The sequence below is a fragment of the Pipistrellus hanaki genome (genome assembly GCF_964339955.1).
Source record: "Pipistrellus hanaki genome assembly, chromosome: 5".
Lineage (NCBI taxonomy): Eukaryota > Metazoa > Chordata > Mammalia > Chiroptera > Vespertilionidae > Pipistrellus > Pipistrellus hanaki.
The window spans coordinates 22207346-22230797 of NC_140507.1; the positions used below are offsets into that span (position 1 = coordinate 22207346).

At 44.4% G+C, this 23452-nt stretch overlaps 2 protein-coding genes across 8 annotated transcripts in view; one reads left to right on the forward strand and one right to left on the reverse strand.

The window, feature by feature from the left end:
* Positions 1 to 18218, reverse strand: part of SH3RF2 (SH3 domain containing ring finger 2) — a 104583-nt gene extending 86365 nt beyond the window's left edge. For all 3 annotated transcript variants that reach the window (XR_014794970.1, XR_014794971.1, XM_084883165.1), the window contains exon 1: positions 17727 to 18218. Coding sequence is in view for 1 of the 3 variants with exons in the window: in XM_084883165.1 (XP_084739291.1) it covers positions 17727 to 18104 (378 nt within the window). In the remaining 2 variants the exon portion in view is untranslated. The remainder of the gene's footprint in view (positions 1 to 17726) is intronic.
* GRXCR2 (glutaredoxin and cysteine rich domain containing 2) overlaps positions 1 to 23452 on the forward strand; it is a 166839-nt gene that overhangs the window by 98938 nt on the left and 44449 nt on the right. For 2 of the 5 annotated variants that reach the window (XM_084883177.1, XM_084883178.1), the window contains exon 1: positions 18363 to 18651. The exons of 1 other annotated variant lie outside the window; for it this stretch is intronic. Coding sequence is in view for 1 of the 4 variants with exons in the window: in XM_084883175.1 (XP_084739301.1) it covers positions 19120 to 19171 (52 nt within the window). In the remaining 3 variants the exon portion in view is untranslated. Of the gene's footprint in view, positions 1 to 18207; positions 18652 to 19035; positions 19172 to 23452 lie in introns of those variants that run through there. 2 more of the 5 variants (XM_084883176.1, XM_084883175.1) reach the window with 2 other exon arrangements.

The window sequence follows — 23452 nt, forward strand, 5'->3', positions numbered from 1 at the left end:
GTGGCTCATACCATATTTTCATTGGAAAAATGTTCTAAATTTCTTTTATGCATAAGGAAACCTTTACACATGCATAAACACATATGTAAATAATTTTAACAAAAATATGTATGTAGTCCATTTTCTACAGCTTTTCATTTTATTTTGAGCAGTCATCCAAACAGGAATCTTAAACAGTTTCAGCACAAACTAAGACTTCTGTTCCAATAGCATTGTTCCAACTGCAGATTTTCACCCTCAGTATAAAAGCTGAAGCATTCTTATTCCTTTGAAGGGTTTTTATTTATAAAGTAATTACTTCTATTTGTTTCATGACTACCCATCTTATCACTTCTTCATTTCCACCCATAGCGTTTGGATTGTTTTGAGTGCCAGAATTATATCTCATCTTTCTCTTATGTTCCCCCAGCATTTGGTTCAGGACTGAATACAGAATGTGTATCTTATTTCTTGTGCACTAGAACCCCTGTCTAGAGAAGAGAGTTTTTATTCAAATCACTCCCTTTGGTCTAAAAATAATGAAAACAATAACAGCTAACATTTATTGAGCATTTACAATATGTTAAGCATTGTTATAAACTCATCACACACATTGTCTCCCTTTATTCTCCCAACGCCATGAAATAAGTGTTACTGATTCCACTTTAGTGTTGAGGGAATTGAGTCTCCAAAATAGATCTCACATATGTCACTTCTCATTCTCCATGGTCACCATCAACTCTCTCTGCCATCCTCTCCTATTAGGCCTCCATTTCCACTAGCCCTCACTCAATCCTTCTCACCAAGGCAGCCAGAATAATCTTTAGGAATATAAACTAGATCATACCGTTCCCATTTAAAACTTTTTGGTGGCTTCCCTTCGTTCTTAAAAGTTGATTGGGTTCCACAGTGGTTTTTCTTATATTAAACCAGATCCTCTTGTGCCATCGTTTAAATGCATTGTGTTCTATTTGTTTTCAATGAAGTCTTTATACTTTCCACTATAAAGTTTTTGGTTGCTCACTAGGCTGATTTTAATCCCTTCATTTTTCAGAACTCTTTTGTATTAGGATAAGAGGGAGGTTCATGTCACCTACAACCTATGCTAAAAAGTTATCCATCCATCCATCCATCCATCCACCCATCCATGCATCCATCCATCCACCCACGCATCCATGCATCTAGTATTTGTTTTGTGCAAGCTGTAAAAAAGAAATGGTTGAATAACATAAAATCATTGTTCTCAAGGAACTGAATCCTGAAGAGAAACAGATAAGAAATACACACCAATAGAGGAAGATAAATGTTATGTTGGGAGAAGTATGGATCAATGAGCATCCTGGCTTACACAGCCTTTTTTTTTTTTCTTTTCCTTTTTCCTTTTCTTGCCTCATTATTTTCTGAGGTCTAGATTAGTGGTGGTGGTGGAGGGGGGGACAGCAGTGATAAGGCAAAACCATGTATGTATAAGACCTGTGAAGGCAGGACAAGTTAAGTGCCAGGTGAGTTTGGATACCGGGACTGAAGAGGGAGACAGTCTCAGAAGAAGACTAACAGAATAACGAGGCAGTATTTGGATAGGTCCTTAAAAAGTGTGGGCAGCCGAAACCGGTTTGGCTCAGTGGTAGAGCGTCGGTCTGAAGACTGAAAGGTCCCAGGTTCGATTCCAGTCAAGGCATGTACGTTGGTTGCGGCACATCCCCAGTAGGGGGTGTGCAGGGAGCAGCTGGTCGATGTTTTTCTCTCATCGACGTTTCTAGCTCTCCGTCTCTCTCCCTTCCTCTCTGTAAAAAAAATCAATAAAATATATTTTAAAAAAGTGTGGGCAAAATTTTGATAGAGTGATTTGTGGGGTGGTGAAGAGTCCGATAGAAAGGCAGAGGGTTCAGAAAAATAATCAGGCATTGGGAAGTTCTTTGAATTTTGATTTCTATTTGCTTTTAACTGCTGAGCATAAATAATAAAAACTCTCCAAAATGTACCCATGATTTAAATGCATTCTTACTGAGACATCCGTCTGCAAAGAATCTCTCCTATTGCAAACCACGTGTCTTTCATTCCCCACTAATTATGCTCAGTCTCAGTGGTGCAAGTGGGCTGACCCTGCCCTGCCCTCTGGCTTCAGGGATGGTCATGTGACTTAGCCCTGACCAACGGGAGCATTTCTTAAATCCCACCCGCAGCCAGTGCTCAGAGATGCACACAGGGCCTACACCAGTAAGCTAATTGGAGTCTCCTTGGCAGAGCTGTCATGGAAGACACCCTCAATTTCTGTAAGATTAAGAGCTTTAAGAATGATGTAGGCTTTGACTGCCAGTATTTTTCTCGCAAAACCTCCCTGAGGATGAAGAATGCAACAGAAGGTTGAGCTGAGAGACAGAAATACAGAATTCAGATGACTGTGAATCCATAGGTCATCTGCCACCCTAAGATCACCTCTTTAAATCTCCATGAAATTACCAACTCTCTAGTCACTTTCTCCTCCCACCCACTTTTTTTTTTTTTTTTTTTTGCCTATGTCAGTTTGACAAAGAATTTTACCAAGTACCACTAAAAAGTCCTCACACATAGAGTTGATAAACTGTTAACACAAGGGGAATTTTCTGGGCTAAGTTCATCTTAAGTATTAATAAAAAATGACACTTCAGGTTAACATCTGGCTTGGCCAACTTCTCTTTCTTGTTGAACTGATAACCTCAATCAGCAACTTCAGTTAACATGATAAAACCACTGTGATTATAGCACATGGCCAAGTGCATTCGGGACTTTTATTTTTTAGATCAAAGCTCCAAAATTCTTTTAACCATTATTCACCATGATTTCCTTTTCTTATAATTTAGGAATTTGAGTCCTTTCATTCTTTGGAATCCTGAAATAGTTTCTTATCTTCACCTAGAATGCCATGAGTATTATTTCATCCACACCTGAAATGTTACTTCTCTCTCTGGCTTTCGCCCTTCCCCCAGGCCAGAAAGAGGTAGGGGTGCTGCTTTGCCAAGAAATAAGAAAATTCTAACGAGTCAGCATGTCTTTATTGACTTTCCTGAGAAATGAGAAAATTTTAATGAGTCAACATGTCTTTATTCTACCACCAAATTAGGGAGATTGTCACTAGTGAAAACAGAAGATGACCTACCTCTCAGGAGTTTTCCCCTCTACAAACTCTTTGGAACTGGCATGAGGCAAAACAATAATAATAATAAAAAAATAATGTAGGAATGGAGTGGCTCCTGAAAATTCCTACAATCTTCAAACTTGTTATCAATTTCCCCTCTTCTTTTCTCTCTGCAGAAATCAAAGTTGGAGGTGCTCACTGTAGGAGTATGTATTAGCAAAGCAAATTGCAGCATCTGTATAAAAATTCCACTGGTGGCTTGCTACTCTCAGTTACCACATTCCCTGTGGAATGCATTTTAACTTCCTGCCTTGTTTTTTGATGAAACTGATGATTGTATTTGCCATCTGCCTTGTCTTTTGGGTTCTTCTTGATCCCACTTTTGACCCTGCTAATGTATCTTTAAGTGCCAATAGCAATTTTACATCCTGTTACCATATTGTTCCTACATAAGAATCTCATTTTGTATTTCAGTAGATGTCCACTAGTAAAAATGCCAGCTTTCCATTTATCAGAAATAGTATGTCCCCTTCCCCTCCTTGGAAAAAAGTTAGACAGCTATAGAAGGTAAACACAAGTGAGGCCAGTCAGCCTGCCCATCTTTAATCAATAGTTCAGGGAGCAAATGCTTTAAATATAAGGACATAGGACTTTAATTTCACCCCTCCCCAAAGCTCAAGTGTTTATTAAGAATTAAAAATACTGTAAATATGTTGTGGGTCCTACACAGAAGCCAGGATTTGAAATCAGGCCTTATTTGTCAAAGCTCCTGGATTTTTACTAAAGGCGAGGCACTGGACATGGTGGTCTGACATTCCTTTTTTCTGGGTTTGTAGAGCTGGAAAGTGTAAATCTGAGCTATCTGTCTGTTGCTGTATTTCTCATTGTACATATTTGTGATTTGAGTGCCCTGCCTCTGAACTGCCTATCTATGTTCGGGAACTCACCTACCTTATGAATTTTGGTGGGTGGCAGAAACTGCCTCAATATTAAGAAGTTGCAAACGCCAGCTTTATCAATATTGCTTTCAGCCAGGAATCTAGGCGTTGTCAGTGATAGGGACCTGACTTGAACTTCAAGTTGGCAGTTAGTGACACAAGGAGGGGACCAGGAAAGACTTGTTTCCACCTCCGTGGGAAGGTGGTGGAAGCTTACATCAAGGTTGACCTCCGACCACAGCCATAGGGGGACCAAGGCAATACTCAGTGTTTGGGCCCAGCAGGGTCTACCCTAGAAGTCAGCACTCAGTCATCTGGGACATTATTCTTGTCAAGATGGCTTCAAGTCAGGTTTTGTCTCTCCCAGAAATTCTGTGAACTACCTAATATCCTTTTTTATTAATCCTGCTTCTTCTTAAATCTTTTTATGCAGTGGATTCTGTTGTTTGTGACTAAGAAACCTGGGGGTGGGGGGGGGGGGGAGAGACACACACACACACACACACACCTTCTCCAATTAAATTTATGGAGAATTCTCTCTAGTGGTTTGATTCAGTGGATAGAGTGCCAGCCTGTGGACTGTAGGGTCCCCGGTTTGATTCTGGTCAAGGGCATGTGCCTGGGTTCCAGGCTCGATCCCTAGCAGGGGACATGCAGGAGGCAGCAAATCAATGGTTTTCTCTCATCATTGATATTTCTATCTCTCTCTCCTCTCTTCCTCTCTGAAATCAATAAAAATATATTTAAAAAATAAATTTATGGAGAATGTCATTTGCATTTGGAGAATGTGACACCAATAGATAGAAAGAGCAGAGTCAAGGCAGAGGAGAATGATCTGACAGGACAGTATGGGTTCTTAGAGGCCCTGAGACCAACTCAAACTCTGAACTTCCCCTTCTATTACTAACAAATTCCCACTTCAGTCTGAGCTAGTCTGAGGTAGGTTTCTATCACTTGCAACTAAGAGCTCTGGCAAACACAGATAAAAGTAAATGAATACGATGTATCAGGAATCTCAAAAACATTCATCCCCTTTGACCCAGCAACCACTTTTTCTATTCTTTGGAAATAATTGAAAGTATTAAAAACCAAAACAAAGATGGTGGGTGGGACTGAGCATATTGTTGCATTAGAAAGTGCTTCTAGATAACAATAACCATGAAGTTGGACCCACCTTCTTCCAATTCCATGCTCAAATTTTTCAGACCTTTTGCTTTACACTTGAAAGATTTTTCTTTCATTGCTGCCTAGTTTTATTCTCTGTCTCTCTGTATGGATTGTCTCTTGTCCTTTCCCTGAGGTCTTTAGAAACTGCATTTTGAGGTGTGAATTCTAGAATACAAAGGAATTAGAAGAGTCACTCAGTCCTGCACATGTGGTTGATACGCCGCAATTCTGGAGTGACCAGATCTACACAGCTAATGTGACTTGAGGGAAGTTTATTTTAATAATGTTATGTCAATAAACAAAAAGAGGTATGTGCTCTGTAGCCTCTTTGCATAAGGGAGGCAGAGCTACTGGGAACTAGCATAACATGATGGTTAAGAATGTGGGCTCTGAGTTAGTCTACACGGGACACTTTGGGCAAGCTACTCAGTACCCCTGAGCCTCAGTTTCCTTATCTGTAAAAGGTATAAGATGAGTCTTGACCGCTCTGTGGATTAAATAAACTTTGTAGGTAAAGTATTTGGCGCAGGCCTTTGTAAATGCTAAAAATAGTAGCTGTTTTTCTCTAAAACCTTCAAATGTATATATATTATTCTTAAAAACATAAATGCAAACACTTCTGTATCATTTGCATATTCTGTAAAATAGGAAAAGGAAAAATTTTAAAATCGAGTTGATGGAATCCTGAGACTCTGAGACTCGGGGACCTTTTCTCTAACTGTATAAATTGCTAATGTTTATTCAACACTCAGCTATAGTTGGGGTCACCTGGTTGATTCTCAGCTAAGACAGAATTAGAAGCTGACTTTCCTGAATTTTAGGCTCTATTTTCCCCACCTTTCATGGGCTGTGATGCCTATCCAGATGACAGGTTTCTGAAATAAATGGGCCAGGGCTATTTTATCCTGACTCTGTTTACATTTCAGGAAAAGCAGACAAGTTCTGGATCAGAGCTGGCCATGTCTCCCCCGTCCCCCTTGCACACTTGTTTCCCCCAACAGCTCACCTCCCTTCCTCCTTCTTCCTTCTTGGTTTCTGTTGCCCATCTAGATCTTTCATGTGCCTTTTCTGCCTTTCCCCTGCCCTACCCTCCTCTTCTCTCTGTCTCCATTTCCCTTCTCTCCAGTTTCCATCTAGTCACCTAGACTCACTTGTACTAAATCCTTAAATTTCTGATGAGGTAGTATCTAGTTAAGACGTAGCCTTATCATTAACATGGAGCTGGAATGGCTATGGATTATATCATGCTCCAGAAATGTATCAACATTAGAAGGGTGGCATTGGAGTCAATGGGAACTCACTGGTGATGGCAGATGGTGCAGGGCTCCATGTGGCTCCAAGGGAACAATGGGTATGTCTTAACCCTGACTGACCTAGTTAAGAGCTCAAACTCTGGATGCAGGTAGACCTGGTTCAAATCTTGGCTCTGCCACTTCTTAGCAGTTTCTTCATCTATCAAGTAGGATAATACCTCGGACCTCCAAGCGTTGTTGGGAGGATTCAAAAACACCTAGCTTATTTGACCCAGTATCTGGCACATGGTGTTGCCATGTGATGGTAGTGGTTATTAAGGTGTTGATTAATAACCCTGTCCATCTCTTCTCCCTCTTCTTCTTTTCCTGGTCCCTCCCTCCTTGTCCAAGCAACCAGGACAAACACATCAGGTGATGAAGTAAGATTCTTTAGGCCTTGGGATACAAAGTGGCATGGAGAAGTTAGGAAATCCAAGACATGTCTTAACCACAAAGTTTTATAATTATGGGGAAAAAATCCTAGTGTTTCAAAATTTCATGAAACAAAAACAAAACAAAAAAAGGTTTAATTGCTATTTTTTTTCCAATACAAAGGGAAGTATAAGGGGGAGATGGGAAATGTTCTTTTTGCTAAAATTCATGCTTCTGCATCCTAGATCCTTGTTATAATCTCTCAAGAGGAAGAGAACCCTGCCATCTCCTTCCATCTTTCAATCACCCTATTCCTTCCTTCAAACATGGAACCACTCCAAAGAGACAGTTGAAATCCAGAAGGCGATCTCTCCTGCTTCTCCAGACAGCTTAGGAAGGGCAGTTTTTTCTTCTGTCCCTCCATGTCTCTGCCATGCCTGTTTATTAAGCAGAAGTCCCCAACAAGTTTTACTGTAGCCTTGTCTTTCTCATACCCAGGTGGCTTGTTAATATCACAGCCGAACACCCTTCCTGAACACAGCTCTGCCGAGTTCTGTTCCTGCTCCATGCCACTGAGTTGGCTGCATTGCCTTGGCAACCAATTAAAATACTTGTCTGTGTGTGCCGATATTGTCCTTAATTCTGCAAAACCAGGGCAACCTGCTCGGAGGGCTGTGGCATGCCAGTCCGCCGGTGGTGTTTTGCATTCTGGTTTGACTTCTTTTTTTTTCACCTCCCAATTACCTCTGAATCCCCTGCGAGCACGTACATGCCTTTGCTAACACACCTGGCCTTAAGTCAAGAAACACCCTTGTCCACAGGACAGGGGTTGGAAGGGATCCTGGGGACAAAATGGCCGGTCTGTCTCCCTTCCTCTGCCTCAGGAGAGACACCAGGAGCTCTTGAGCCATGAAGCTGCTCTATTTAATTAATTACAGTTTCTTACAATACAGGGGATGTGATGCATTCAATAATTAAACATTTGCTGAACGCTGGCTGCTCAGGTACTATGCCAAGTACAGAGGAGAAACAACACCTCCTTAATCACATGGAGCTTATGCGTGCTGTGAAGGCCAGGGGGTAGCACTGGGGACTCTGGGAACTCGAGGAGGAGCTATGGCCCCCGGCTTGGGAAGTGGGACAGAGGACTGACTTCCTGGAGAGGCAAAGGCTACACTGAGACCTGAGGATAGGTGGATGTCAGCCATGTGGGCCAGTGTCCCTGTTAGATGGATGGTTTCATTCTCACCTTCTCTAATGCGGGCAGTCTGGCTGACACCCTCCTCTGGGGTGGTTTGTTTCAGGCTCCCGTGGAGGTGTCTGCCTATTTCTCCCATCTCTTATAACAGTTTTCCTATTAGCCTGTTTGGAAAGGCTAACAGCGAGTGATCCAAGTTCTCACACCTCTTCTCCTGACTCTCTATGTTGTGCCTTGGAGTGGAGGCTGAAAGGCCCATTTCCCCAAACTAGCAGCATCACGACCACAATGCCAGGACTCTCAGTCATTCTGAGGTTTGCAGACATCAGGGCCATGGGTTTCTGTGAGTGCCTGCATGATAGGACTCACGTTTAAAATCTGCATGTTTAAAAATTGCAACCTCAAATAATTACCCTAAACACAAATACAGGAACGTTTACATTTTGAGCTGTAACATTATTGAGCACAGACTTCTTATGTGTAGAGAAAACAATAGCACCCACCTCAGTGGGTTGCAGGAGTGAAGCAAGATTCTGTAGGTAAAATGCTTGACACAGTGCCTGACGCACAGTACATCTTTGTTTAAGATTTATCAAGAGCATCATAATTACTAGTCTATGTGGCTGTCTCCCAAAAGACCAGGGGCTCTTTAAGGACAAGGGCCATATATTACTTGCTTTTGTTCTTCCTTGGAACCCAGCACAGGGCCTTACACATGAAAGGTATCCTGTACAAGCCTGATGAAAGAATGCGATACCAAAAATGAAAATAAAGTTGCCCCACATTTATTGCCACTGAGCTGACAGTGTCCTGGTCTGTGCTAAGAACCTTACAAGAATGCTTTTGATTTATGCTCTGAATGATGCCCTGGTCACTCTTACCCCCACGTCTGCATGCAGTAAAGCAGCTGCCCAGTCTGTGTGTTGGGAATTTAAAAGCTTAGCTGACCTGGGTGAGTGCAGGCAGACAGTTAACCTTCACTAGGAGCTTGCTTTGTCCAGATCCTGTCTTCACAGGTATCACCTCATCAGATCCTCCCCGTAACCCTGGGAGGTGAGCTTACTCTTTCCATTTCACAGCAAGGATGGCCAGAGCTGCTCCCTAACTTGCCCAGAAGCACACGGCCAGGACACACAGCCAGAGAGCCTTTGTTCTGAACCGTAGTGTTATCTTGCTTATTGCGATTCCTGGAAGTCTAAGGTCAGAAGCAGCAGAACATTGGAATACATGTTTGAAACATGACACTAAGACACGATTTCCCTTATCCAGAAAGAAGTTTTCTACGGGGACAATGGTGGGGGTAGGGTTATTGTTTCATGGGTACAGAGAGTCAGGACTGGATGGTGAAAAAGTTCTAGAGATGGAGAGTGATGAGACTTGCACAACAATGTACAGGTACTTAATGCACTGAACTGTACACAAAGAGAAGGCTAAAATGACAAATAGGCGCTGTGTGTTATAATAGACAGATATGATGTAGGTTTGGCAGCATGAGAGGTATAGGGGCTACGTTCCTACCTGAAATGCTGTCTTCCCTTCATATAGGAGGTCAGGTCAATTTAGCGCCTAAGTTAACAGCAAAATCTTTTAGAGACTCTTCCTTTCTGTCACTGGTATCTGTGTGACTAAGTGTCAATTAAGTCAAGATCAAGTGTTTCCCACCCGAGATTAAAGAAGCACGTGAAATCTGTGGTGTCGGATGCAGAAGTTTAGCCATCTATGGAATGCCATTTCCTATCTTCTAAGGGTTAGCAACTCCTGAGCTAAGTGGTTTTGAACCTGTCCACTGAGTTTTCAGGAGAGTACTCTTTGTCACAAAAAAAGGTACATGGTTGGGTAACCCACATCTAGACTATTTCCGTCTCCACATGACTTTATGCCTAATATAACACACTCCTCACACAGCTCTGTAATGGCCTGACTCAGGAAGTGATCTTTTCTGTATCAGGAGGAGTCATTCCGTGATGCCAGGAAGTGTACAATGTATTTATTCACCCATTCCAAAAATATTTTAAGGCTCCTGATAGGAGCCAAGCTGTAGGCTGGGTGCTCCGAGCACAGTATTGAGAGATAAGACAACTTGCCTGTTCTTCTTGTGCTTGTAAAAAAGACTGGAGAAATGAGAGAGCTCCGAGATGAACTCAGCTACTATTTGAGTCCTGGAGTCTCAGCCCGTGAGCATCTCTGGAATGAGCTTTTGATGGTGTGAGCTTTCAAGACAGAGCCTAGCACAGAGCAAGTGTTTAGGTGCAGTCCATTGAATGCCCTGGCTTCTGAGCTGGGGATCTGGAGTCATGTGACCCTGGGGGCTGACACTGATCGAAGTTGCAGGAAGCTGCTCATGTAGAATGGGGTTGTCTTTGCTTTCTTGTGTTTTACCACTTACTTTGGAATTGCTGGCTGGTGTCCCTGCATGTGAGCTGGACACCTGACCATTTTGATGGAAAAGAATGACTGTCTGCCAGTGAAGTGGACTGCTCCTCACTTACCTAGCCATCCATGTGGAGCAGAAATACCTTGTTTGGCTGCATGGCATCCATCAGGTAAATACAGCCCATGCGCCATGTGATGATATGTGACCAATGAGCTGTGGAGAGACTATTACAGTAATTGACATGTGCCATCTTAGTGGTGGTTTTGAAGCAAGTGTCCAGTCACCAGTCTCTTCTCTGTTTCCTTTTCCCTCTCTTCCAGCCGTCATTCTGTTGGACAGGTCCTGTCCTGCCTTTCCTGGCACCCACGTGTCCAGAATGGACCCTGCCGCTTTGTCCTTTGACCATGTCCTTCCTGACCATTAAAACACCTATTTTTTTTCCTAGGAAGTTTCTTTTCATTGGCCAAGAAAATTCCCTCAAACTGTCTGACATTTTCATTGATCATCGTTTCTATAGTCTAAGACTTCTTTGTCTTCATGAACCTTATTGAGTTGCAATTTACACACAAAAATGCACTCTTTTTAAGTGCACAGTTTGATGAATTTAGACAGACCTATGTACCATCATAGAAAACATTTGCATTACCTCCCAAATCACTATAGCTTATAGTTTTGCCATTTCTAAAATTTTATATAAATGGAATCAGCCAATATGTACTCTTTAGTAAGACACTTCTTTTTTCATATCTTACTGCTTCTAAAATTGGATGTATCTTACAGTGAATATCTAACATGATAGTGTTTCTTTTTTCCCTTAAGAGCTATAACTAAATAATGTATCTTACAATGGATAATATCTTTAAGTCAAATATATATATATACATATATATATATACATATATAATATGCATGTATGTGCACATCTATGTGTGTATATATACATGGATGTATACTGACTGTTTTTACCATTAGACATAAGCATTGGAAGGTGAGAATCTTGATCTTGCTGTGTAGATTCCCACATTGCCTATGGCCAGAAACTACTTATGGGAGCTAAATAAATACTGCAGAAGGTAGGATAAGGAGTTTCAAACAGTTTTACAAAAATATCTTCTAATGGCAGGAACTTATCGAAACCTCCTCTTGGAATGAGTCAATATCTGTAACTACAATAGGGGTTCTCTTTGGGGCTCAGCTATCTCTGCATTAGTATGAGACAACATTTCCCAAAGTTTATTTCATGGACAATTAGTATTACTCAAGATGCTAATAAGAAAAGGGGGTGGGGGGGGTGCCACTGCCATAGAAATTTGGGAACATTTCTTATTATAATTTACCACTTAGACATTCACAAGTCATACTAAAAGTTCTGTAAAGTCCTACAGCAAAAAGAAATAATGATATTTAAGTCTGTTTTATTCTTGACCATGGAGCTCTATGGAACATCCATTAGTAGCATACAGTATACACTCATGAAAAGACTGGTCTAATATGTAAGCTTGAATTAAAATGAGAGAGAAAGAGAGAAGATGAAGACACTGAAGAGAGCTATAATTGAGCTGGTCCCAGCTAAGCTCAAAAGTATGCAATGGCATCTAAAAGGGGTGGATGAGGATGCTCTTCTCCAGTCAAGGGTGAAACAAGCACTTTCCCTCATTCCATAATCTCTTTAGAGTATGAAGGGACATGTGGCATGCAACCTTTTATAAGAGGAAGTGAAAACAACACAAAAAACATGCACTGCCTACTGCCTTAGGGTGCACATCGTGGATAATTAAGGTTGAGTAAGGAGAACCTTCTGCCCTACTCGCCTGACTAGGCCAGCGGTCGGCAAACTGCAGCTGATGAGCCACATGTGGCTCTTTGGCCCCTTGAGTGTAGCTCTTCCACAAAATACCATGGCCTGGACGAGTCTATTTTGAAGAAGTGGTGTTAGAAGAAGTTTAAGTTTAAAAAATTTGGCTCTCAAAAGAAATTTCAATGGTTGTACTATTGATATTTGGCTCTGTTGATGAATGAGTTTGCCGACCACTGGTCTAGGCCATCCCCTGGGGAATGAGCTGTTGTGTTCGTCCACTGTTTGGCAGGATACCTTTAACTGATGGGGAAGCTGAAGCAGGGAACAGAATGGCTTGCTAATACAGAAAGGAGCCCACGTACAGGGATGACCCTGACCGTGTAAATGATGGCAAAGTCCTTCTCAGAAATAGCATTGGTCCAATTCCCACAGAGACGAAAGGAAATCGGTGGGCTAGGTAAAAAGCAGGCAGAGACGAAAGGAAATGCACATGAGCTCCCTTTTAAAAATAATTTTTAACATGACATGCAGTAAAATGGACTTTTCTCCTCTGGCATATATCTATGAATTTTAACACATAGGTAGATTCAATTAGCTGCCACCACAAATAAGAATAGTTTCATCACCCCACAAGTCTCCCTGATGCTGCCCCTTTAGAGTTACATCCTCTCCTAACACATAACACCTGGCAACCACTGAAAACCACAATTTCCCATCACTACAGTTTTGTCCTTTTGAGGACTCCCTTTACGCTTGCTTTTCCCTTTCCTTAAGATTTTAATGGCGATATCTGCATGCTTATATGTGGGTGCAAAGAACTCCAGATCCAATGCCAGCAGACTTCCTCCTCTATTGTTATTGTTATTTGCTGTTGCTAACATTTATTAGCATCTATTATGTACCAGGCACGTGTACTAAGCTTTTTACACACATTATCTCATTGTAATCTTACAATAGCCTTCTGATATATGACGCTATTGTTATTTTCAGTATTCAAAAATGGAAACAGAAGGTTGAGGAGGGTGAGTGACTTGCCTAAGGCCTCACAGCTAGCAAATAACTGAATCCCAGCACGGACCCAGCTCCATTTGACCACAATCTTAAACACTACAGTAAGGAATTAAAGGGAGGGAGTTTTAATTAGCAAGGAGGTATGCCAAGAGATTTTGGGGGCAGAGCCAATATGGGGCCATGTGGTCTTTCAAAAGGTTTGCAAATGTGTGTGAAGCTGGAGAGCCATCAGTGTCTCCTGAATTCTCAACCCCAGTTCCCTCCTTTGTCTCCCTCCATCTGCCCCATCCGGTCCTTGCTGACCCAGGTGGCACCTGCCTGCTGTTTTTAGGGGCTTGGGATGGTTTCATCCCCTTTGCAAATGTAGCAAAAACCACTGTCTGTGTCACAGCTTTGCTGCAGGACACAACAGCTGAGACTCAGAAATGGGGGCTGGTTTCCTTCTGGTTTCTACCAGTCCCAACTCCCCCATGTGCTCTCTGACCTCATTATTCCCCTCGGTTGCTTGCCAACACCAGCTGAAAAGTTTCTGGGCGACAGGCACCTGGTCTGTGTGCTGGAGGTGGCAGGTGTGTTCTCATTGAGATAGGGCGAGTGAGACAGGAATGTGTGTGGTTGGCATGCTGCTTAACAAAGCAGGGAGAAAGTCCGGCCCTGCCAGACCCAGGGCGGCAACCTCTGTGTTGCGGGTAGTGAGAAGCAGGGGAAAGGAAAGAAGAAAGTTCATGAAGAATGGGTGATGCTGGGAAGGGGACCAGGGTCTTGCCCTGCATATGGTGTTGAGCTTGCTGTTTGCATAAGTGATGTTAGTTGGCAAGTTTCCTCCTAGAATCAACTCCTAGCTCCTGAAGGGTCTTGGAAGTGAGCTGCCAAGTCAGCACTTTCAGGAAGCATCACACACCTGATTCATGGCCACGGCTCATTTGGAGACAACATAAGCCAGAAGTCAGGGTACCAAGAACCATCTCTGGAAGACACCTCGTTAACACTTAGGGGGTGAAAGAGGGCGTGTAATTTAGAGTGGAAAGTGTTGAGTCACTTCAAAAACAAAAGCAGGTAACACTTATTGAGCACTTCATCTGAGCCGTCACTGTGCTGAGAGCTAAGTGACATGAATCATCTCATTTATTTCTCACAACAACACTCTGAAGCAGGTATTACTATTACCTCCAATTTACGGATGGAGAATTGGAGGCCCTGTGGTTTATGTGACTCACTGGAATTACACTATTGAGGAGAAGAAGCAAGATTTGAATACTGATATCTTCAAACCTAAGCTCGCAAACACTTAGCTTCATCGCCTTATTGCCCATCTCAGTTCAGAAATACTAAGAAAGGGTATCAGAGTGAGGAGGGAGAGATCAGCTACTCAGGAGCCCAAAATCTTCTCCAAGGCTTGCAAAGGACCTTTGGCTTGATGGCAGTCTGGGAAGGAATAAGAACCAGTGGGATTGCCAGTCCAGGCCTCCCAGGAGTCTGTTGATCTTACCTGCTGGTCTGAAATAATTGCATGCTATAGAAACCTACAGCCATTTCTCAAGTTTCCTTTTTACACAATAGGCTTGGGAGAGTTTTAGACAGGTAGGCACAATGGGCCATTTTTTTTCTGTCTTCGGCTGGCACCATGAAGTGCGACTGCTGGTTCCACCCTCGCATGCTGGCTGGCACAGGAGCACCAAAAAAAAGTTCTTGATGAGCTTGTTCATTAGAGGACCCTATGTTCACTCGATTGAGTGGGGAAGACTTCCGGCTTGGAAAGCTCACAGACAGGAAGTGAAACTTGCTCCTTCAGAGTGCCGGGCTCACATGAGGTCCTCTGAAAGAGGTGTTTTACAAAGTGGTACCCTGTGACAACAGGTCATTTATGTCCCCGTAGAGGAGTACTTTATACTTAGTATCATCCTGGCCTGGACTCATCATAGACTCAACTTCAATAACAACACTTATTATGCTCTCCAGCTTGGGCTGTCACTCCTTCTGTGTTTTGTAGAATGCCTCATGCACAGCAGGGCACCATAAACAGTCAATAATAATGTTTTCTATGATAACAATCTTCCAAATGCCTTTCATCTAAGGATCTCCAAGTGCTTGGTAAACACCAATTAGTTAGGAAATAGGATAGCTCTCTGTGTTTACAATGCATTTTCCTATTTTACAGAAATTTAAATTGAGACCCAGCAAACTTAAGTGGCTTGCCCAAAGTCACACAGCAAGTTTAAATTAATGATAAAAACGTTGCTTTGCATTTCATGTAATGCATAGGCATTCCATAGCAAATGTTTTCTAAGGTGACCTGAGTATGTGGAAGCAGGTGGGTAGTGAGTATTATTCATTGTTGAGCCTAGATTGGGTAAACTGAGGCCAGAGGATGAATCTCCTTGGTGAGGATGCAAGCCCACACTGCTGACTCTCAGAACAGAGTGTGGCAGCTCAACCATCCTCCATTCTCTGAACTAAGGGAGGCGCAGCTGCTCTCACACTTACAGGAAAGAAAGCTGTATTTTGGGAGAATAGTTTGCAGAATGACAGCCATCGTTACATGCAGGAATGAGCCTGTTCATGTCCCTATTGAGAGAGGCTACAGGGATGAGGTGTGGCAAAGGTAGGAAAGGCGAGCTCAAGAAAACGAAGAACAGGGGTGGGTGTGGTGGCTGCCAGCTCTGCCCTCTTGCATCCTTAAGAAGCCAGGTCCTTGCTGAAAGGGTTTGGTTCCTTGTTTCAGTCTCATGGACAGGACTTGGTCTGGTGAGACTCGGGGGAGGGGCCATCACTGGCACCTTGCTCTGGTGTTACAAGTCCCTGTGAAAGAGTTCCAGGGACATGCAGTATCTTAGCGGCTGTCTCTTACGCAGGACCAGCCCTGATCCCCACAACTCCCTCTGCCAGGAGGAGCTGTGGATCCATTCGCTGCTACCTTTTCTTAGCAATATAACCACATGGAAAAAGACAAAAAACATGAACAAACACATTCAGCACCGATAAGGGACTGGTCTCCTTTCAGTTTCTAACATGTTCTTAGTGAGCAATGACGCTCTGCCAAGAGGCAAGTCCGACTCTGCAGCAGCATGGGGGAGGGGAGAGCTTGCTGGGTCTTGGGAATTCAAAGGGAGATTTGCGGCTGGAGATAGAGCCCATTCTCTATGAGATTCTCTCTAAACCACCCCACCCGCCTCTCCCCAGCCTGTGGATTCTGACTGATGGCGAGGCCTAGGAGGGAGCCTCAAAGAAGGGTACCAAGCCCTCTTCTGGAATGTGGCTCACACACACCGGCACCATGGCGATGAAAAGTCTGCAGGGATGAGTTCATGCCAGTGCCCACTTCTTCCCGCTCATACTTCTGAATGCTCCCACACTCTTCTACTGCCCGGGGGCTTGGAGGTGCGGGGAAGCAAAGGAGGGGTGAGCTGTTTCAAGAAATATTTTAGAAAACTGAATGCACATCTTAAGCCTGCTCTCTGCTGGGAAGAAATCTGGAAGATACTCCTTCCTACAGCTACTCTTCCCCGCAGGGAGTCCTGGGACTCTGAGGCCATTATTAAAGTTTGCTGTAGGTAAGACATCACAGCATGCAGCTTTGACTTTCTAAGTATGCCAGCGACTCGGGCCGCAGCTTGCCAAGTCCACTCTGGCACACCAACTCCTGGGGTGACAGTGCAGATTATCCTGCCGGACTGGCAAGGACCACATGCTTCTCGAGAGAGGTGCCTTCGCACAGCTTCTCTCAACAAGGCTCCCCGCCAGGTGGGACACAGTCCCTGGGATGTGCTTGCCCCGCTCGACAGAGTGGCCCCGCTGTCCAAACACCAAAAGCATCCTTGGGCCATATCCTACATGGCTCTACTGGCTCCGTTTGCTTTTATACTGCAGCCACCGATGTGCATTTTTTGTGTATTGTACTCCCCAGCCAGCCTTCCTGTCAATCAGTCCACCCACACAGACGCTCCCTCCTGCACCACCTCCGGGCCTGCACAAGCCATAATAGCTTTGAGTGGATTGTGAATGAACACTGTCATAACAGCACTGTATGCCTGGGTGGGGGTTGAGGCAGGAAGATGGATTTGGGCAGCATTCAAACAGAACCTGACGTTTGGAAATTTCTCAGAGACCCCCCAAAGCAACAAGCAGTTGGATTTGTTTTCCCTCTCTTTCCCGTCCTTCGTGCATTTTTCCATGCACCGGGTTGGCCTCAGGGCCGAAGTGAAAAAGACCAAAAATATAATCAAGAAGGCTTTCCTTATCCTGCTAACCGTCTGCACAAGGAACTGGGACGCTGTCACAATTCTAAGAATCACAGGAAGGATTCGATAGGTCAGGACCCCACCAAACTTCAGTCGGAGGATCCCTGCCCACAGAAACTTCTCTCTCGGGAACCCTGGCGGCACCTCCTTTGACACGTAACTGAAAGTGATAAACCCTCACCGCTGGCACACACAAATGCAACCTCCAGGTGGACAGGATAGGAACAAAGGAGATCTCTCTTACCCCATCCATGTGGATTCTGATGTTGGGCACGAGCCGGAACGGGCTGGCCTGCAGGCCTCTGGGCTGAGTCCTGCTCTTTCTGCCGTCCTGCAGGGCCAGCACGCCGGGCCTGCGGAAGGAGCCCCCTCTGCCGGAGCCCGGGCCCGAGCGCACGCCGTCCAGGAGGCGCACGAGCAGCAGGTTGGCGGGCAGCGCCTCGATGCTGCCAAACACCAGGGTTCGGCACTCGGGGCACCGCAGCCCCTTGTGGGCCTTGGAGATCCTCTGGAGACATGGTTTGCAGAAGGTGTGCTGGCAAGGGAGGACCTTGGCTGTGACATCGAGCTTTTCCAAGCACACGGGGCACTCCAGGAGATCAAGTAACGTCAAATCATCCATCTTATTTTAAAACTCGAGTCCCGACCCGGAGCGCCAGAGTCCGCATGGTAGGGTCAGCCAAGCCAAGGGAGCAGAGGCAAGCTCCCGAGAGCGAGTCCCACCTCCTGCCTGTGTGAGGGAGAGGGGAAGAGAGGAGAAATGTGAGCACTGGGAGAGAGATCCCACCTACTTGGAGGCAGCGTCTCACCAGGCAGTGTGTGAGCACTTGTGCCAGCACCCAAGTTTCAGTGACTCATTCTGATTCAGTGCTGGCAGGTACAGGACCGGCTCCCGCTGCGGGAGGAGCCGAGGGAGCATTCAGCTCAGCGACAACTTACTCATCGCCTCCCATGTGCAAGGCGGGAGCACGGAGACAGCACTGGCCTACGAGGAGGCCTCCCCACGCCTCTCCCAGCCAGGCTCCAAGGGGGTCCTTTCCCCCTCCAGACCTGCAGGCTCAACTGTCATTCAGAGCGCCCTCAGAATGCAGTTTGTGTGGAGCTGCTACTATACTACCTCCCGGTCCTCCCTCCCTAGGGTTAAAGTTTACCAACCGCAGCACATGCAGGTAAGTTAAGGTTACGTGCGCACGTTTATCTGAAGCTCATGCAGACGCAGAAATATTTCCTTCACAGTGCATCTTCCCCCTTCGCTTTGTTCTAGCAAGGTACAAGAAAAGCGACGAGCTACCAGCTTTCAAATACAGAGACCATAGCCTCAGAGACAGTATTCCTCCCACAAGATAAAGGCAAGCAGCCTGTTTAGTTACTTTGACAGTTGTTCTCAGTTTCAACTGAGGCAGATAGCAATTCTGGATTGCGCAAATACCAGACGGAGCAGAGTATACGGTGTGTGTGTGTGTGTGTGTGTGTGTGTGTGTGTGTGTGTAGTCTTCCTGTTCCAGAAAGTTTCCTTTAGAAAACCCTCCTGGGAATAGGTCAGCTGTCCCTCTGGGTGAAGGCAGCAGCCTGGAGGTTGTGCAGAAGGGCGGGTGGCCGCTCCAGGAAGCAGAACAGACCTGACCCCAGGATGAGAGATGGCGCCTTGCCTTCCTGAGACAACTCTCCAAAGATGTCAGCGCTGGGGAGGTACGCGGCAGCCACTAACCTTGAGCTTGTAACCCCAGCTGAGTTCAGATCCTGATCCTTGGTCTGGGTCTGCTCCGTCAGGCTCCCTCCAACTCGCTCTCCCCAAGAGCCAGGAGCCACGCTGACTGCCGCTGCGCTGCGGCTGCTTTGAAAACTTTAACAACTCTGACTCTTACTCATATCAAGGGATCGCCTTTCCCAGCCCAGTTAACCCTTTCACCGCTGGCGGCCAGCAGCGGGGGTTTTCTTTGAGATCACTCTCAACTACAGGTTCTTTTCTTATGTAACTGAGTCAGTTTCTGGGATAAGATTCTAAGGGGCAGAGTTTAGGTCAGCCCAGAAGGCTGAGTATTTACAGTTTATGTTTTCACCTTTCTCAGTTTCTCTCCTAACCAAGAAGTGGGAACACGTTCAGTTATAGACACAGGAGGGTGATTGTGCTTATTTTAAACCTTTATAAAAGTTCTTGAAAAGGTCAAACATAGGAATGGTAGCTTTGATATCAAAGATAAGCTGGCCACTGAAAAAAAGTACTGCTCCTTAATTACCATAGCCAGTTCTTGAACTTAGAAATTTGAGAGGGATTTCGGTGATCTTTTTGTTCAATCTCTTTAAATTAAAAAAAAAAAATAGTGTTGTGGTAGTACATTCACATCCTTTAAAAATCAAAGCACAATAGGTTTAAAAAAAGAAAAAGCAATGGTCCCAGCTCTCCCCCAACCCCCTAGAAAATGTTCATAGCCCCAAAGAATGCTTATACTTTTATTTTTTGATTTATCAATGACATTATTTCATGTAAAATTACAAAATTATTTAATGAAGTAAATAATCATAATAATATTACTCAAAACTAGAGTAGTCCTTACCTGTGTCAAGCACTGTTTTAAATATTTCACTTCTATCAACTTATTTCATCCTTTTAACAATTCAATGACACACTACTCTCTTCTTTACCCTGTTTTACAAAGGACAAAACTGAGACACAGATTAAATAAGTCATCCCAGGAGTCACAGCTAGCAGGAGGCAGGTGGTCTGCGCTCTTAACTACGCTGTCATATGTTGATATAGCTTTAAGGGGAGGAGAGATATTTGAAGGGGGCTAACCCTCCTCTGGTATGTCAGGAAGTCAAAAGATAATCACCCAAATTGACCAATCAACGCCCTTTGCAGATGGAGCAGCTATGCTCAGAGAGATCAAGAGATTCCTTAAAGTTGCCCAGTGAGTTAAGGGCAGAACCTAGAATAAGGACTGGGTGTTGCTTTTTCCTGGGTCTTCTCCCTCAACATAGGACGGCCTATCTTTATGATGCAGCAAGCGCTTAGATACAACTCCCTGGGCAAATCTGAAGAGGGGGACAAGAGGGCTGAGAACAGATTGTGGTGGTTCACATTTCTCAAAGTTCTTCCAAATCAGTTCTGAAAAAGGAAACATAAATGAAGCTCAAGATAGGGGAGAGCTTCAGGTTGGAGCAAATTAGAGGCCTAATTTGGATACGTGTCAATTTTTGAGACCATTTTTAACTCCTTTAAAAAAAAAAAAATCTCCTTTTATAGAGGGCTTTTTTTGCGCTTCAACATTATCTCATCCCTCCACTTTTATAGATTCACCAGGAAGCCTCTGGCAGGCTGAGGCCCTTTGCTGTCCCTTTCTCATTCCTACTGGGCAAAGCTGAGCTCCTTTCTCTGGGAGCTGTCCCCGCACCCCTGACAGGTCTGCTCTGGTGCCTGAACTGCTGCGGGCACGGGCGGGCAACATTCTCCCTCCTTTCCTCTCTTGTTCTTAAACACACTTCCTTAGACACCCAGATCTGCATCTACATGCACATGCACACGTATGCTTGCACAGGGACAAGCACAGGCATCACCCTAACAGTAACTTTCGTGTGGCACTTGCTGTATGCCATGGACCAGTGCCAAGACTTTAAACAGATTATCTCTACATCCTCCCAACCGCCCCATACGATAGGTCCTGAGACTTTCCTAGGTTACAGAGCTCGTGATCTGAACCCAGGTGGGTCAAATCCCAGGACCTGTGCTGTTTTCCATTTTTGCTTCCCATGTTATAAAGTCATGAACATGCCCTAAGCATATCCATATACCTTTGCTGTGTAAATGCACACACTTTTATACCTATGTCCATAGCTGGCACACCAGCTGATCACACCAGCCCCAAACAAAGGGATGACGTCAAAGGAACTTGGGCTCCTTTGATGGTCACTCTCTGGACCCTGCCCAGTCTCCTGGCCCCTCCATGCTCTCCATGGTGACTGGTCTGAAAAAGCTTCCAACCCTCCCATCCCTGAGAAAACAGATACAATGCATTCTATCCTAGGAAGGCGGGATGGAATCAGGGGGCTGCTCTGTGCTAGCGTATTTGGTAACTGAAGGAAGATTCAGTAGAACAGAGTCGTGATGGCAGCATCTTAGGTGCCACTGGGGGCCGGAGACAGTTCACACAGAACAGGAGTGGTCTCCCCGCACTTCTCAGATCACACGGTGTGGGTGGTCCTCAACACCACCCACATGTGAGGTTCCTCTTGGTGGAAATTTGAGAAATTTTCTTTTGAAGCTTCTGAAGAAGGGGGCGTGTTTTGAATGGGGATTTTATCCTGGCTTATCCAAATGCTACCTTGGCGTCAAATCAGATGAGCAGTAGTCCTCAGAAACAAACAGAAAGGTCTTCCCAGACTCCAGGACGACCCCCCACCCTGCTGCTCCCATCCCATCAACACTCCTGTTGGCATTTGCCCTGTTACATAGCGATTACACAGTGTACTTTAAAAATAATACCTGTGTGACTTTTATGAGCTTCTGCTGCTTGTTTTTACAAATGCATCTTGATTTATGTTTAAAAAAAAATTGCAAAGCTGATCCTATTGTTCCACTGTTCAAAACCCTTCTGTGGGTTCCCATTGACCATGGGATAACATCTAGATTCTCCTTCTCACCTAACAGGCCCACCTCTTCTGCCTTTATACCTCATCTCCCCACTACTCCTCCACTCACTCCAGTTCCACTGGCTTGCTGTCTTTATGCTTCTCGGCCACAGCGTATGTGTGCATGTTTTTCTTTCTTTTCTTTCTGTGTACAACCTGCTTTCTAGTTACACTCTTCCTCCTCCTCTCTTCTGGGCACCCCCCTCACCACGCCTTTGTTTTCTTCATCCCCTCCCCTGCAAATTTTAGCTTACATGCCACTTCCTTGGGAAAGCCTTTCTTTTTTTAAAAAAATATTTTTATTGATGAAAGAGAGAGAGAGATATCGATGATGAGAGAAAATCATTGATAGGCTGCCTCCTCCATGCCCCAGACTGGGAATCGAACTCACAACCCGGGCATGTGCCCTGACCCGAATTGAACTGTGACCTCCTGGTTCCTAGGTCGATGCTTAACCATGGAGCCACACTGGTTGGACAGGGAAGTCTTTCTTGATTCTCATGACTAGTTTATAATCCTACCCTTCTCCTTCATAACAGGTGTCACAGTTATAATTCAGTAATTAGGTTATAATAATTTATTTAATGCCTGGTTCCCCCCAAACAGACTGTAAGCTCTGAGAACAAGCCTCTTATGTGTCTTGTCACTGCTCTGTCCTTCATAGTTACCACAGTGACTGGCAGGCACTTACTTAATGCTTACTTAATCAATGATTTTGAATCGGTTTATAAATGAATAAGTTGTGTTCTTACAAAATTGTATCTATCAGTAAATGGAACTCTAGTTTAATTTGCTGCAATTTGAAGGCAAAAAGTAAATGGACACTTAATTAAAATAGTAAAATGCCATTGAATTTTAGTTAAATGCGACTGCCTGCCTAGACCTGAACTTGAGGCCTGAGCAATCTGTTACAAAGGTAGGATTAGCCAATGTTAGAGGGGCATGAAAGGCTAGCCCTAAGCTGGGCTTTCTCCATGATGGAATCAGAGGGGTGGAGGAGAAATGAGGAACTTTCTCATTGTGCAACTCCGTGTCCTTCATTTTGTCTTGGGGTACCCCTGGCTTTGGAAAGCTGTTCACAAAGGAATTGGGATGTCTGCAAAGAATCAAAAAAAGGGAAGAACCAACCCATTTTCTGCTCTAGAAACCATGGAGAGGTTTCAGTGAGAGGTTCTTACTTGCATTTCTTCCTCTTTCAATAAAGACAGTAGCCTGGTAAATGCAGTTGTGTTCCCTCCTCTGCAGAAGATAAGAAGGAAGTTCTAAAGTGAATCTTAGAGGGGAAAGTAGAAAAGTAAGAGTGCATCTTATCATTCTATTAATATTAAAAAATAATTCAGCTGG